The sequence below is a fragment of the Rhododendron vialii genome, chromosome 4a (assembly GCF_030253575.1).
Source record: "Rhododendron vialii isolate Sample 1 chromosome 4a, ASM3025357v1".
In the NCBI taxonomy this organism is placed as follows: Eukaryota; Viridiplantae; Streptophyta; class Magnoliopsida; order Ericales; family Ericaceae; genus Rhododendron; species Rhododendron vialii.
This window is the reverse complement of record NC_080560.1, coordinates 41,224,077-41,236,763: the sequence shown is the minus strand read 5'-3', so window position 1 is coordinate 41,236,763 and position 12,687 is coordinate 41,224,077. Positions and strand designations below refer to the sequence as shown.

Sequence of the window (12,687 nt, the reverse complement as noted above, 5' to 3'; positions counted from 1 at the left end):
TTCAACACTAAACATATCAATGGTAATACCTTTCCAGCAAGGAGTTTCCGACTGTTAATTAATTCCGGCAACGTGGAACTTCCACTTCGTTCATCGGAAGAAAAACAGATAACTCAAACTTTCTTACCAGCAGAGAATTTCAAATGACTGCCCCATCGTGTTCAAAACAAGGCGAGTCAGGTTTTATCAAGGGGGACACCACCAACCAATCCACTCGCATCCACATACCCATATCTAATTAATTGCAATTTGCCATAGCCTATACAACCTCAATAGTTCGTGAGTTTCTTCCTCGTGCCTGTTCAAATGAAGAGTCCCAAACCAATTTACTGAAAAAAAAGTCCATTATCATGATTTAAGCATGCCTAAAGAATCAGTCATACTTGGTACGTAGTGCCTAACGAAGAAAGGGGAATTTAAAAGGAAAAGAATCAATTAGCATACAAGAATAAGAAGTATAACCAAAATCATCCGGCTGAAATATTACACAGTATGGAAAATTCGGACTATTCACCACAGTTCTAAAAAATGAACTTGGAAGCCAATAGGCATAGCGAAACCTAAATTTCACATCAATCTAACAAACACACGGAGGGAACAAATTTGTTGGACCATATGCATGTGTTGTTACAATGAATCGAAATTGACATATCAGCAAAATGACCGAATTGACACACGAATATCCCAAAATCTACAATCTGCCACCTAAACAAAACTAAAAAAGGAAATTACAAAGACCAAGCTACTCACATGAAAAGATGATGGTGCATTGCATCAAGCCTTAACCATTACAAAGCAAGAGAGAATTCAGTGTAGCAATCGGGAACTTCAAGACCCTTCACATGAATGAAAACGGATAACTAGAACTTGCCAATTTATCTCCCACGTGTACTAAAAATTTGAAACTTTAATACCCAAAAGCTAAATTCTAGGAAGCAAAATAACAGGACAATTGCATGTCAAGCTGGCACATTGATAATTAAACCCACCATTATCATCCCATACCTATTTTCTAGGTTTTACCATATCGATGTACCTGAATCGTACCAGTATACGTACTTACCCAAGTTGCATCATATAATTCAACACAAGTTGCATCATATAATTCACCATATTCCGCAATAAAAACTTAGAAGCGCATGTCAACTTATTTGACATCACAGAATTATCCAACACAAGTTGAAACTTGAATTGCACAAAGATCCCATAGTTATGGAAGAACGATTTCGTTGAGTATGCTCTCAATGAAAGACAATAAATCCTATCTATTTGATGAGAAAGCAGATTCATCCTTCGTTTTCTAAAGAAACCAAGATGACATCATCAACAAAGTGATCAAATTGAACATCCAAATCGTTGCATGTTAGACAACCCTATCACCAAATCTGAAATCTATCTCAACTAGAACATAAGTAGTTAAAAAGTTCCACGGCCAAGTTGTATGCAAAAGGAGAGAATTCAACACACACACGTTAAATTTAAGGAAGCAAATAATAGGACAATTGCATGTCCAATTAACATATTAACCAGTCCATTCTCATTTCATGCCCGTATCTTAATTATCTAGCAATTGCCAACTTTTTCTTGTACAACTTCAATAGCTCAGGAGCTTCTTCCTTGGCCAAATTGACAACCTTCCTTATGAACAGAGTTTCAGGAGACTTCAGCATCGTGCTCAAGCTAATATTGGTTCCCCTGATCAGACCTTTTGCTTGCAATGCTTGATAAACAAAACACCTCGGTACAATCCTCTTCTCGAAGCTCAATGATAAGAGGGGTGGCCTTTTTGAAACAAACAAAGACTCTAAACCCATTTTATTGACAAAAAAGTCCATCACTCTCGTGATCTTGTCCTCGGACACCATCATAAACAACGGATACTTCCCAAAAGCCACAAGAATCTCATCCTGGGACAAACCCCACTTTTTGTAAACCTCAATCTTCTTCTCCCACACAGGTTTACTCAGTGAGTTCAACACGTAAATGGCTAAAACAAAGGTAACTCTCAGAGGGTTAAAACCCATTCTCTTTACCTCCTCTACAGTCTGTCTAAATCTCTCACTCGGCGTGAAAACTCTAGGATGGTTCTTCAACAAGTATGCGATGTTTACATCTGGCACATTGAACTCCCGCAGAATTTCAACATTGGGTGTCATACGAGAGTCGAGATCAACCGAAAGCGGCCTAGCAGAGCGTTTAATAACAGATAACGTTTTCTCCTCCGAACCAATCAAATTCTTAAATAACTCGAAAGATGGGATGATTTGGTTGTCTAAGCTTCTTATAAGAAGTTTTGGCGTTGTTGACAGTATTTTGACAACATCTGTGCTTGAAACGCCTTTAGATTTGAAAAATTCGAGTTTGGGCAAAAGGGTTTTCTCTGGATTGGACACAATGACTTGGGGAACCTTTCTGATGACATTTAAGGCTTGGGTTTTGGTGAAGCCGTGGTTAAACAAGAATGCGATAACACGGTCGGGTTTTTCTGGGGTTTCGAAATTGTTGTACTTTGATGCTGTTATAGCCTTTTCAAGAGGAAACCCACATGAGTTTATGAGGTAATTGACTGTGAATGAGTGTTGATTTGGTGTTCGATCAATGGATGTGAGAGATGATGAGTAGGGGTGGATGTGACTGACGTAGAAATGGTGGGTTAATGAACTTCTGATAGCAAACCTCACCTTGTGCAAATTTTTGCGGATTAAGATAGACATTGGTAAAATTTAGCCAACGATGGGAATACTTACCTGATCAGCAGAGAGAGAGAGACAGAGAGTCTTGACAAATTTGAAATCTTTTGTTCCCTCAAATCGTCATCTCTCACGAACCCTCGCTCATCACATCACAAGAGAAAAAGTGAAAAACTTCGGCGGTTCTTGTGAACTTAGGCTCTGTTTGGAGACTTAAGAGGGGAAAGGAATGGAAAAGAAAATAAAGTGGGAGGAAAATGAGAGAAAACTAGAAAAGAAAATTTACTATTTATAAAATTTAAAATTGTTATTTTTTTCCTTCTTTCTCTCCCTACCTAAAAGAGCATCTCCAATTCATCTCTATTTCTCCAAAATAAAGAATGGATGTGACACATTGATGGGAAATTTTATAATTTATTCTCTTTTTTCTTCACTTTTTGTAATTTTTGGGAGAATTTTTGAGGGACCCACCGTCTTTTTTAGAGTTTGGCCCTCTAAAAGTAAATTTGGTCCTCTAAAAATGGAAGATCAAAAGTAAATTTGGAGTACAAAATTCCTCCAAAATTTTAAAAAGGACGATGGGTCCCTCAAAGATTCTCCCAAAAAATACAAAAAGTGAAGAAAAAATGGAATAAATTACAAAATCTCAACTCAATGTGTTACATCCATCCTCTATTTTGGATGGATTGGAGATGCTCTAACAATAAGAGGTAAAACCATGTTCGGTTCCCGGTTATTTTTCAAGATCCCAGTTTTGGGTCCTTTTTCCAACCTGTTTTGAGCAGCCTTTTTGTCCTTTGGACCCACTCTTTAAAGCATAGGATTTTGATTCCCTACATTGCAAGTTCGATACAATTGCCCCGCTCTCTTGCACGCCAATTCTCTCTCTCTCTCTCTCTCTCTCTCTCTCTCTCCCCTGCGTTTAATCATCTCTCCATTTCTGCACTTCCTTGTGCATGCAGTTTCCTGATACTTTTTTTTGAGTGAAATGTGCCAAGTTCTGCTACGATTAAATGGTAGGTACAAAATCAGGATTAATAATCAAACCCATCAAGATAAATTGCTGCTTCACCGTTGCAATCATACCACAAATCAACACGTCTGTAGCAAATCATTCATTTACTTATCTCCGGTTAGTTGAGCCCAAACTACTCCAAACTCTACATCTAATTAATTAAAGTTTCAAACTACAAATAAAATAGTGCACAATATTCCGTTGAAAGATCTACGAACAGATTCATAAAAAATAACTCAAAACCACACAAGGAAATATCAAAGTACCATTATTATTATAATGGCTACCACTACACCCAAGAAAAAAACCATAGCGAGAATAAGGCCGAGTCTCTGATCAAAAAAAAAAAAAAAAGAATAAGGCCGAGACCAAACCAATCTCTAGCCGGATGGGTGTAATCTGTTGAGGATCCACTCGGATCAGCTGCCAATGGGAGAAGAGAAGGTGGCGCCGTGTCTGCAACTTGTCTGGTGAAAGTCACCCAAGCATTGTAGGCCTCATCCCATGAGGTGTATTTTTTATGCACAGCCCCTAGAAACCTGTTATCCTGCTCACTACAAGATGGCCAATCATTGTAGATGCCTGGGTTCCGACCCACGAACACAACATAGAATTTTTGGCCTCCCATACTTATTGTGTAATACTGCATAAAAGAGGAAGTCCAATCGCATTTTAGGTGAAGTACAAACGTAGGAACACATAATCGTAGTGGAAAAAGCCGAACAACACCAAACATAACCGAATATCATTCCAGCAGGTTCACTATGGCCGAATAATACAGACCCCAATTCACAAATTACACTTACAGTTAAATGTACGAAACCCATTTGTCCATTGACAGCAAGAATACCAAAACCAACAACTTCGAACAACATCCAAGGAAAATCCGAATGCAAACAACACTTACAATTAGTCCAGTAGTACAACCCATTAACAAAAAGCTAAGTTAAGTGGCCAATTTTTATGCAACGGAACTAGTACAATGCAATAAAAGTCAATATGCATCCCACATTTCAATAGCCATTTGGTCTCGTTTATGCGCCATCAATTCCAAACCCACACAAGATGTGTTCAAAGGCTCTACTTCACCCACATCATCATTGTCGACCTCTTCATCAGTTTCTCCTTCCCATTCGATATCTTTATTGTAACCGTCAAAATATTCATCTCTCCCATGATGCATTAAGATAAAGTTGTGGATAACACAACAAGCCGTAACAATTGTTGATTGAAGGGCGTAGTCATAATTAGGCATACCCTTTAATATTGGAAACCTCTTTTTCAAAACCCCAAAGCATCTCTCAATTACATTTCTCAAGGAAGAGTGCTTGTAGTTAAATAGTTCGTATGGCGTGCGGAATATTGTATTCGCCCCATCCCATTGGTCCCTGTGATATCGTTGTCCTCGGTACGGAGGAAGATAACCCAGCATATTGGTGTATCCAGAATCGACCAAATAGTACTTATCTAAATCAGAAATTACTCTAGTCAGTATAATGTGTTTTCTACTAGAATAGATCCAAAAGCATATATGAGAACAATCTTCTTCAAATTTGAACTTCCTAAGTGGTGGATGTGGGAAGTGAAAGTCCGGATTCGATACTGCCGCAAAGAAAACACATCCATCGTGGGCGCTACCCTCCCAACCTGGGTACACAAATGTGAACTTCATGTCGAAGGAGCACATGGCCATTACATTCTGTGTTTTGGTGGATTTTCTGCCGCAAAATGCTAATTCTCTAGAAGCCAGTACCCAAGCATCTATGTGTGTTCCATCTATCGTGCCAACACAATCCTATGGAGATTTTGAAAAAAATGCATTAGTGTAAGTATATATTTTCTCGGTGTGATGCGAACGGTATCGTATGCAATACATGCTTACTTGGAATCATGGATAGTATCTTCCATCATGGAGAATTTCAGGAGGCGTTTCTTAAAGATTTGGTGGTCGAATAATAAATGGAGCGAGATTGCAAATAGCACGACGCATGATGTTGCAATGCTTGCTTATAGTATCCAAAGAACGCTGAAAGCGGTCAGCAATAACTCTATCTCGTGCATTTTGTCCGCAAATGTACAAGAACATAGCCAAAGACTCCTCGACTGAGAGGTTCTTATGATCCCAATTAAGTAGTTCTCGTCGAACTAGCTTGACCGCCAACGCTCTGAACGTATGTTTGTCGACACGTAAAATATCCTTTATGTTTTGTGGATTGGAGTTCAAAAGAAACGTGGTATATTCTTGTCCTGATAAAGGACATGTTCTTTGTGGAATTTTTTGTTTCCCATCTCGTTCCATCATAGCGAGTGTTTCAAGTTCCAGCAAGTCATCATCATCACTAAAATCGTCCTCAAGTTGGTAAGGCGGAATTCCACTTGATGACATGGTGATTTGCTAACCGTTGCCTTTCTGTTAGAAAAATGTATTGGCACTTTAAAAAAGCTCAACTATGATTAAATACCTTAACTATTAAAATCCACAAGTGACAATTTGTGCAATGTTTTTCTCTAAATACCTACTACATACAATGGACCGTTGCTTTCTAAAGTCTGATACCGCGTGTTCAGTCAGTCACAAATCTCAAAAATACAGACCTCAACCACAAAAGTAAAACGCAAACAAACAGTTCATCTGAGAGAGTGAATTTGACCAGAAAAGCTATTTAGACTATCCAAAAAATTATGAGCATATGTCATCAAGATTTGCCTAATTATTGATGATGAAATCAGAGCTCCAAGAAAGAGAACCATTCATATATCCAGATATCATTTTCCGAAGGAGGACTTTTGAAAACAATGGCAGCGGCACTTCTCGGTGGGACATTCACTTAAACCAAAAACACTCAAACACAAAGTTTGAACACCAGCCCAAACCCAAATATAATTCTTAGACCAAATAAAATACCCCAAAAGAAACCAATTAATAGACAAATAGATCCACGAACCACATGATTAAACAATCGGAAAAGATCCACGAACCACATGCACCAAAGTTCCTATTCAGGGCAGAAGAACTATTTGCAAAAAAACCCAAGTAAATGAGTAAGGATACAAATGCAATGCAGAATAGAAATGTCAAGGATGCAGAAAAGATTCGGTTGGCTAGGAATATCAAGGATGCAGAATCGTTTCAGACACACAAGAGAAATGTCAATTGACTTTGGAATATCTAAAACTGTCATCGTTGGATTTTGACAATAGGTGTCAAAACAAGTCAATGCTTTGGCATATGTTTACAAGTGTTCCATATGTTTCAGAGTATTTTGGGTGGAAACATGGGAAGTCACACTCCGCTACTTTTCAATTACGGTTTCATAGGAATGTTTTGGCCATTTCGGTAGGAACTAAACGAAATCTTGTTCCAAATCTAGACTATGTGTAATATTCTTGGCATTTCAATTATGAAAGCATCTCTAAACTGATTGCCCAAATATGCCAGTGTTTGATAGGTTATTTGTCATCCTTCAAATTGGTTTTTGGAAGGATGCTAAATAAGTTTTTTTGGGTAAGTAGATGCTAAATAAGTTACTGGAACAGAATGTACATAGTTCCAATGATGTGATCCTAAATGAATGTAATCATGCATTTCTGGTGCATCAAGTAAAAAACCATCATCAAATACATTGACTGTTTGGACAAATGGAAACAAAGGTGCCAGTAAAACCAAGTAAGAAAAGCAGACATAAGGCTCCTCAAGTGGAAAAATAGACATAAGGCTCCTAAAAAACAGTCAAGTACTGAAATTTAGAAGTCACAACAGAAATTGTTCCTCAAGTGGACAAATAGACATAAGGCTCCAAAAAAAAAACAGTCATAACACATATAACTACTGGAATTTAAAAAAAACTCATCGACTCCCTAGCTGAACAACCCATCAGTTCCCGGATCCGAAGCGACTGATCCAACCCAACCTGCCATCCGGAGTCAGCTTTATAAAGCCTTCCCTATAATTGACTCCCTCAAGAAGCTTGTCATATGCCTTATAGAAGGCAGTGTCACTAACAAATTCCTTCAGTGGGTTCATTGCTTGTAGACATGCTTCAATAGAGTAATTTTTGGCCTCAAGACGTTGTTGTGTCAAGGTCTCAAAATACTCTCCCTTTTTTTGGTTTGCGAAAGCCACTCTATCATATGCCTCTTTTTGCTCACATCGCATTGACTTACTTGGTCCACCACTTCCATCTGACATTCTTTTTCTTCCATCAGAGAATGTGCTATCACTAAACTTTATGGCCTTTCCTTGATTCCTCAATTGTTGCTCCTGCTCCAACGAGGGGGCCCCTAGGGGGCTGGGTTGGCCAAAGACGCCTATGGCCAACGAGCCGTCCAAAAGCTCATGCAAAAGGTCATAATGGTCAAGCCCTTTACCAATAAATTTTCCGGCATCCTTATGTGCCTACAACGAATAGGAAAATTGGAAATTAGTGTTCTAAAAGGTGGAATGGTGCTTGTATAAGTCAAATCATGGTTTTCTAAGGTTTATATACCGGCAAATAGGTTACCCACACGTCTGCCGATGCAATGACTGTTTGACTAACCGGGTCCCAACCCAACCCACTTTGCTAGGTTAGGTCTTTGAATAGCCTGTAGTATTTTTTCAGACGGTCAAATTTCTGGTGGATCTTAATAGGTGTGTAGTCAGTCTTATTGGCCTCTTCATTAACTCCTCTAGGATTGCCGTCCATAGTAGGGAATTAAATGCGCGACGTTTGTTTGAGTTTGTTCCATAGTCTTTCCTTGCCTCTTCTACCATAATTTGAAGGAAAATTTCGGTGTTCTCATAACTCCAGTTGTCAAAATCGATTTTTTTACGACTCGTCATAGGCTACCATGTGGGAACCAATTCACGCATGTTACACATTATTACAGTGAGATGAAATATGCAAGTTCATGTCATGGCTAATGAAATCAACATTACTAAGGAGTAAGAGGAGTACCACTTGGACACTGTTCTAGCCGGTGAATGAGTTTGCCGAGGGCGTAGGAGTAGAAGTGTCACGTCTTTTCCTCTTTGAAGTTGGAGTTGAGGGTTCAAATTTCAGTGATACTGGTTCGCCTAACAACAACAAACAAGATCAAACAAATTACCCCCAAAAAGTACTTTGTTTTCATCTGAAAATATGCAAAAAAGCTGATGTACACTAAAATGATGCATAACATAGACCACAGTTCAACTGGAACTCCTATAGTTGCAGTAGAGGAATATATATTTGCAAATTTCCAACCCCAAAAAAGAAGAAGCGGGCGGGGGGGGGGGGGGGGGGGGGGGCCCCAATATGCTCTTCCTTCATTGCCGACTAATATACTCTTCCTTTATTGCCGATAGGAAACCCTAATGTCTTTTCTCACAAACAAGGCAAAACAACAAATGTATTGAAATAGATTTGGACAGATCCAGAACACACATAACCCAACAAAAAATCAAACTCAGAACCCAGAACACATGAACAAAATCAAAGCATATATTAGGAAAAATCGAACTCAGAACCCATGAACAAAATTGAACCATACGTCTACGTCTTCGAACGCAGGTTGATCGGAGAAGCCATCTGCCGCACTGAATGCCGTCTGTGCTTGGGCCTTCCGTTCTGTTGGAGTAGGAGGTAAGAAAAGAGGGAGACAAATCCTGTGGACAGTCCTTACCCATCTTTATACACCAAATGTCTTGTAATGAACAGGAATCAGTCAAATACCAGCTGTATCCGCCGATGCTATGGAGATTATCGTTGTCCTTTGAGATTTCTCGAAGAACACGGCTAGAGAGAGATAGAGCGACAGAGGGCTAGGGCAAATCTGATTCCACAGATGGGGAATCGTCCTCCTCTTCACCGAGACAGGGAGAGAGCAGGAGAGAGAGAGAGGAGTAAAGGGAAGGGAAGTCGGGAATCTCTACTGTAGCTCTGTAATAGGAGAAAGATGGAAAGGACAGGGAGGTAGGGAGGGCAGGTTAACGTTAATGAGGGAGGGGAATAAATGAGGATAGTGAGTCGCAGGGGATAATTTTCCCAAACTGGGTTCCGAACAGGAGTTTTTGTTTTTGAAAAGTTAAAAACTGGGATCCGAACAAAGCCAATTGTTTTCGTATCTCCTCTCTTTTTTCTCGAAGTTTCGAAAACAGCCATGTGTTTTTTTATACTCCAACCTTCGGTACTGTGTAGCCGCACAGTAAACCGAGGCATTTACCACAACCGTTTCGCGCAAGTTTTCACTTATCGGAAAGTGACCCAACAACCAGTGAGATAGGCTTTGACAAAATCCGAAACTTGTTTTATCTTTCCAAATCAAACTCATATTCACTGGCTCTTGTATTTTTGTTCTCTTCCCAAGTGTACATTCTATGTCCCTGACAAGGTTATGAAGCATGCACAGCGCCATTAAAAAAAAAAAACAAGTGATATCTTTCACATAACAATCTCACGAAACCACCACTACACGTAAGTGAATCCTAGGTTCGAGTCACGAAAAATCTTCACAGAAAGATCTCACGATATACACGTACCGACATAATTGAACCAATCCACCATATTCAGCATCTCTACCAGCACTGCACTAAGGGAGATTGACCTTGAGAAGGGAATGGGGTGAGTGGTTCTAAGAAGTATCAATATAACATATCAATAGGCAGAAAATGTTCTACTACAGAAAACCTACAATCTCAGGGTTTGCTGCATTAAAATAAATATTCTCAGCATTCAACTATCATAGATAAGAGCAGCAGCAACTTGCCTCAAAAATAAATCCACGAAACAAATTCATGCCGTCTCATTTTTTACAATAAACCAAGATGACATCATCAGCAAAATGACCAAATAGAACATTTAAATCGGTGCACGTTAGACAACACTATGACCAATCTGAAATCTATATCATCTACAAAAATAAGTAGCGAAAAAATTCCACGGCCAAGTTACCCGGATGAGCGGCTGGTGGGACACTGCATCAGGCCTCATCCAATACCAGGTGGCAAAGAACTCGGTGTGGCAATTTGGAACTTCCAGTTCCATTCAACAGAATGAAAACAGATAACATAAACCTTGCTCACAAACAATAAATTTCACTTGCCCAATCGTATGCAGAAGGAGAGAATTCAGCACACAGCAGTTAAATTTCAGGAAGCAACTAACGGGACAATTGCATGTCCAGTTAATGTATTAACCAGTCCATTCTCATGTCATGCCCACACCCTAATTATCTTGCAAGTGACAACTTTTCCTCGTACAACTTCAATAGCTCAGGAGCTTCTTCCTTAGCCAAAGTCACAACCTTCTGTACAAACAACATTTCAGTAGACTTCAGCATCCCACCGATAACATTTCGTTTCTTGATCAGACCTTTTGCTTGCAATGCTTGATAAACCAAACACCTCGGTACAATCCTCTTCTCGAAGCTCAATGATAGGACTAGTGGCATTTTTAAAACAAACGAAGAATCTAGGCCCATTTTATTGACCAAAAAGTTCATTATTCTTGTGATCTTCTCCTCAGAGACCTTCATGAACCAGGGACGCTTCCCAAAAGTCACAAGAATATCATCCTGGGACAAACCCCACTTTTTATAAACCTCAATCTTCTTCTCCCACACAGGTTTACTCATTGAGTTCAACGCTAGAACTGCTAAAACAAAGTTCACTGTCAGAGGGTTAAAACCCATTCCCTTTACCTCCTCCACATTCTGTCTAAATCTCTCACAGTTCGTTGCGAATGTTCTAGGTTGGGATGTCAACAAGAATGTGATTTTTGCATCTGGCACATTGACCTCCCGCAGAGTGTCAACATTGGGTGCCATACAACTCTCAAGATCAACCAAAAGCGGACCAGCTGAGAATTTAATAGCAGATAAAGTTCTCTCGTCCGATCCAATCAAATTCCTAACAAAGTCGAAAGAGGGGATGATTTGGTTTTCTAAGCTTCTTTTAAGAAGCACAGGCGTTTTTGATAGTATTTTGACAACATCTGTGCTTGAAACGCCTTTCGATTTGAAAAATTCGAGTTTGGGCAAAAGGGTTTTCTCAGGATTGGACACGATGACTTGGGGGACCTTTCTGGTGACATTTAAGGCTTGGGTTTTGGTGAAGCCACGGCTACAGAAGAATGCAATAACAGAGTCGGGCTTTTCTGGGGTTTCGAAGTTGAATCTCTTTGCTGCTGTTATAGCCTTTTCAAGAGGAAACCCACATTTGTTTATGAGGTAATTGACTGTGAATGAGTGTTGATTTGGTGTTTGATCGATGGATGCGAGAGATGATGAAAAGGACTGTATTTGAGTGAAGCAGGTACAATGGGTTGGTGAATTTCTGATGGAAGACCTTATTTGGTGTAACGTTCTGCGGATTAAAATAGACATTGATGGAATTTAGTCGAAGGATGAGTAGGGACTTACTTGATTTGCAGAGGAAATCTTCAAAAACTTAAAATCCTTTCGTTGCCTAAAACCCCCATCTCTTGTTAACCCATCAAAAACCCTACCTCACTTTGTCTATGGCAGTTCATAAAGCCCTAAACTCATCAAACCCTGCCTCACTTTGCGGAATGTATTGCCGTGAAATTTGGCCTAACAATCCTCTGTCGTGAACCCTCCCTCGCAGCAGAAAAAATTTTCGAAGCAAATTGAACGGAACCCTAAAGTTTGGTATTTGTGTCACTTTGGTCCCTATAATTTTAATTGGCTTGATTTTAATCCTGCAGTTTTGATTTTGTGGCATTTAAGTACAAAATTGATAACTTCTGTTTCCTCCTACTAATGGAACCAATTGTGCAAATTATATTTGACTCCCTTTGGTTTGCACTTGCTTCAAATTTTTTCCCATTCATTTAGAAACTTCAGCATGATCCATGGTGATTTTGCATATTGAAGTGTACCATTACATGCGTTAATGACAAATTGGAGAAGCATATTGGAGGGAAGGAAGGTGTTGGGAAAGGGGGTTAGGCGGAGAATTGGAAAATGAAGAATGGTGAATATTCTGTCGGAACCTTAGCTGCC

At 39.4% G+C, this 12,687-nt stretch overlaps 3 protein-coding genes across 3 annotated transcripts; all 3 read right to left on the bottom strand.

Annotated features, from left to right (window-relative positions):
- Positions 1-1,382: 1,382 nt before the first annotated feature.
- Positions 1,383-2,943, bottom strand: LOC131322095 (transcription termination factor MTERF4, chloroplastic-like). The gene has a single exon (XM_058353249.1). It carries the CDS (start codon positions 2,712-2,714, stop codon positions 1,560-1,562), a length of 1,155 nt encoding a protein of 384 aa, XP_058209232.1. The 5' UTR covers positions 2,715-2,943; the 3' UTR covers positions 1,383-1,559.
- A 1,756-nt stretch (positions 2,944-4,699) lies between these two features.
- On the bottom strand, positions 4,700-5,398 carry LOC131324046 (uncharacterized). Its single transcript, XM_058355872.1, has one exon. The coding sequence runs from the start codon at positions 5,396-5,398 to the stop codon at positions 4,700-4,702; it is 699 nt and encodes a 232-aa protein (XP_058211855.1).
- A 4,989-nt stretch (positions 5,399-10,387) lies between these two features.
- LOC131322094 (uncharacterized) lies at positions 10,388-12,229 on the bottom strand. The gene is made up of 2 exons (XM_058353248.1): positions 12,204-12,229; positions 10,388-12,169 (listed from the first exon to the last, which is right to left on the bottom strand). Exon 2 carries the CDS (start codon positions 12,046-12,048, stop codon positions 10,894-10,896), a length of 1,155 nt encoding a protein of 384 aa, XP_058209231.1. The 5' UTR covers positions 12,049-12,169; positions 12,204-12,229; the 3' UTR covers positions 10,388-10,893.
- Between the last annotated feature and the right edge of the window lie 458 nt (positions 12,230-12,687).

What these genes read in the sequence shown, in the direction of transcription:
- LOC131322095 (XM_058353249.1), bottom strand. Translation starts at nt 2,714, where the DNA reads ATGTCTATCTTAATCCGCAAAAATTTGCACAAGGTGAGGTTTGCTATC.
- LOC131324046 (XM_058355872.1), bottom strand. Translation starts at nt 5,398, where the DNA reads ATGGCCATGTGCTCCTTCGACATGAAGTTCACATTTGTGTACCCAGGT.
- LOC131322094 (XM_058353248.1), bottom strand. Translation starts at nt 12,048, where the DNA reads ATGTCTATTTTAATCCGCAGAACGTTACACCAAATAAGGTCTTCCATC.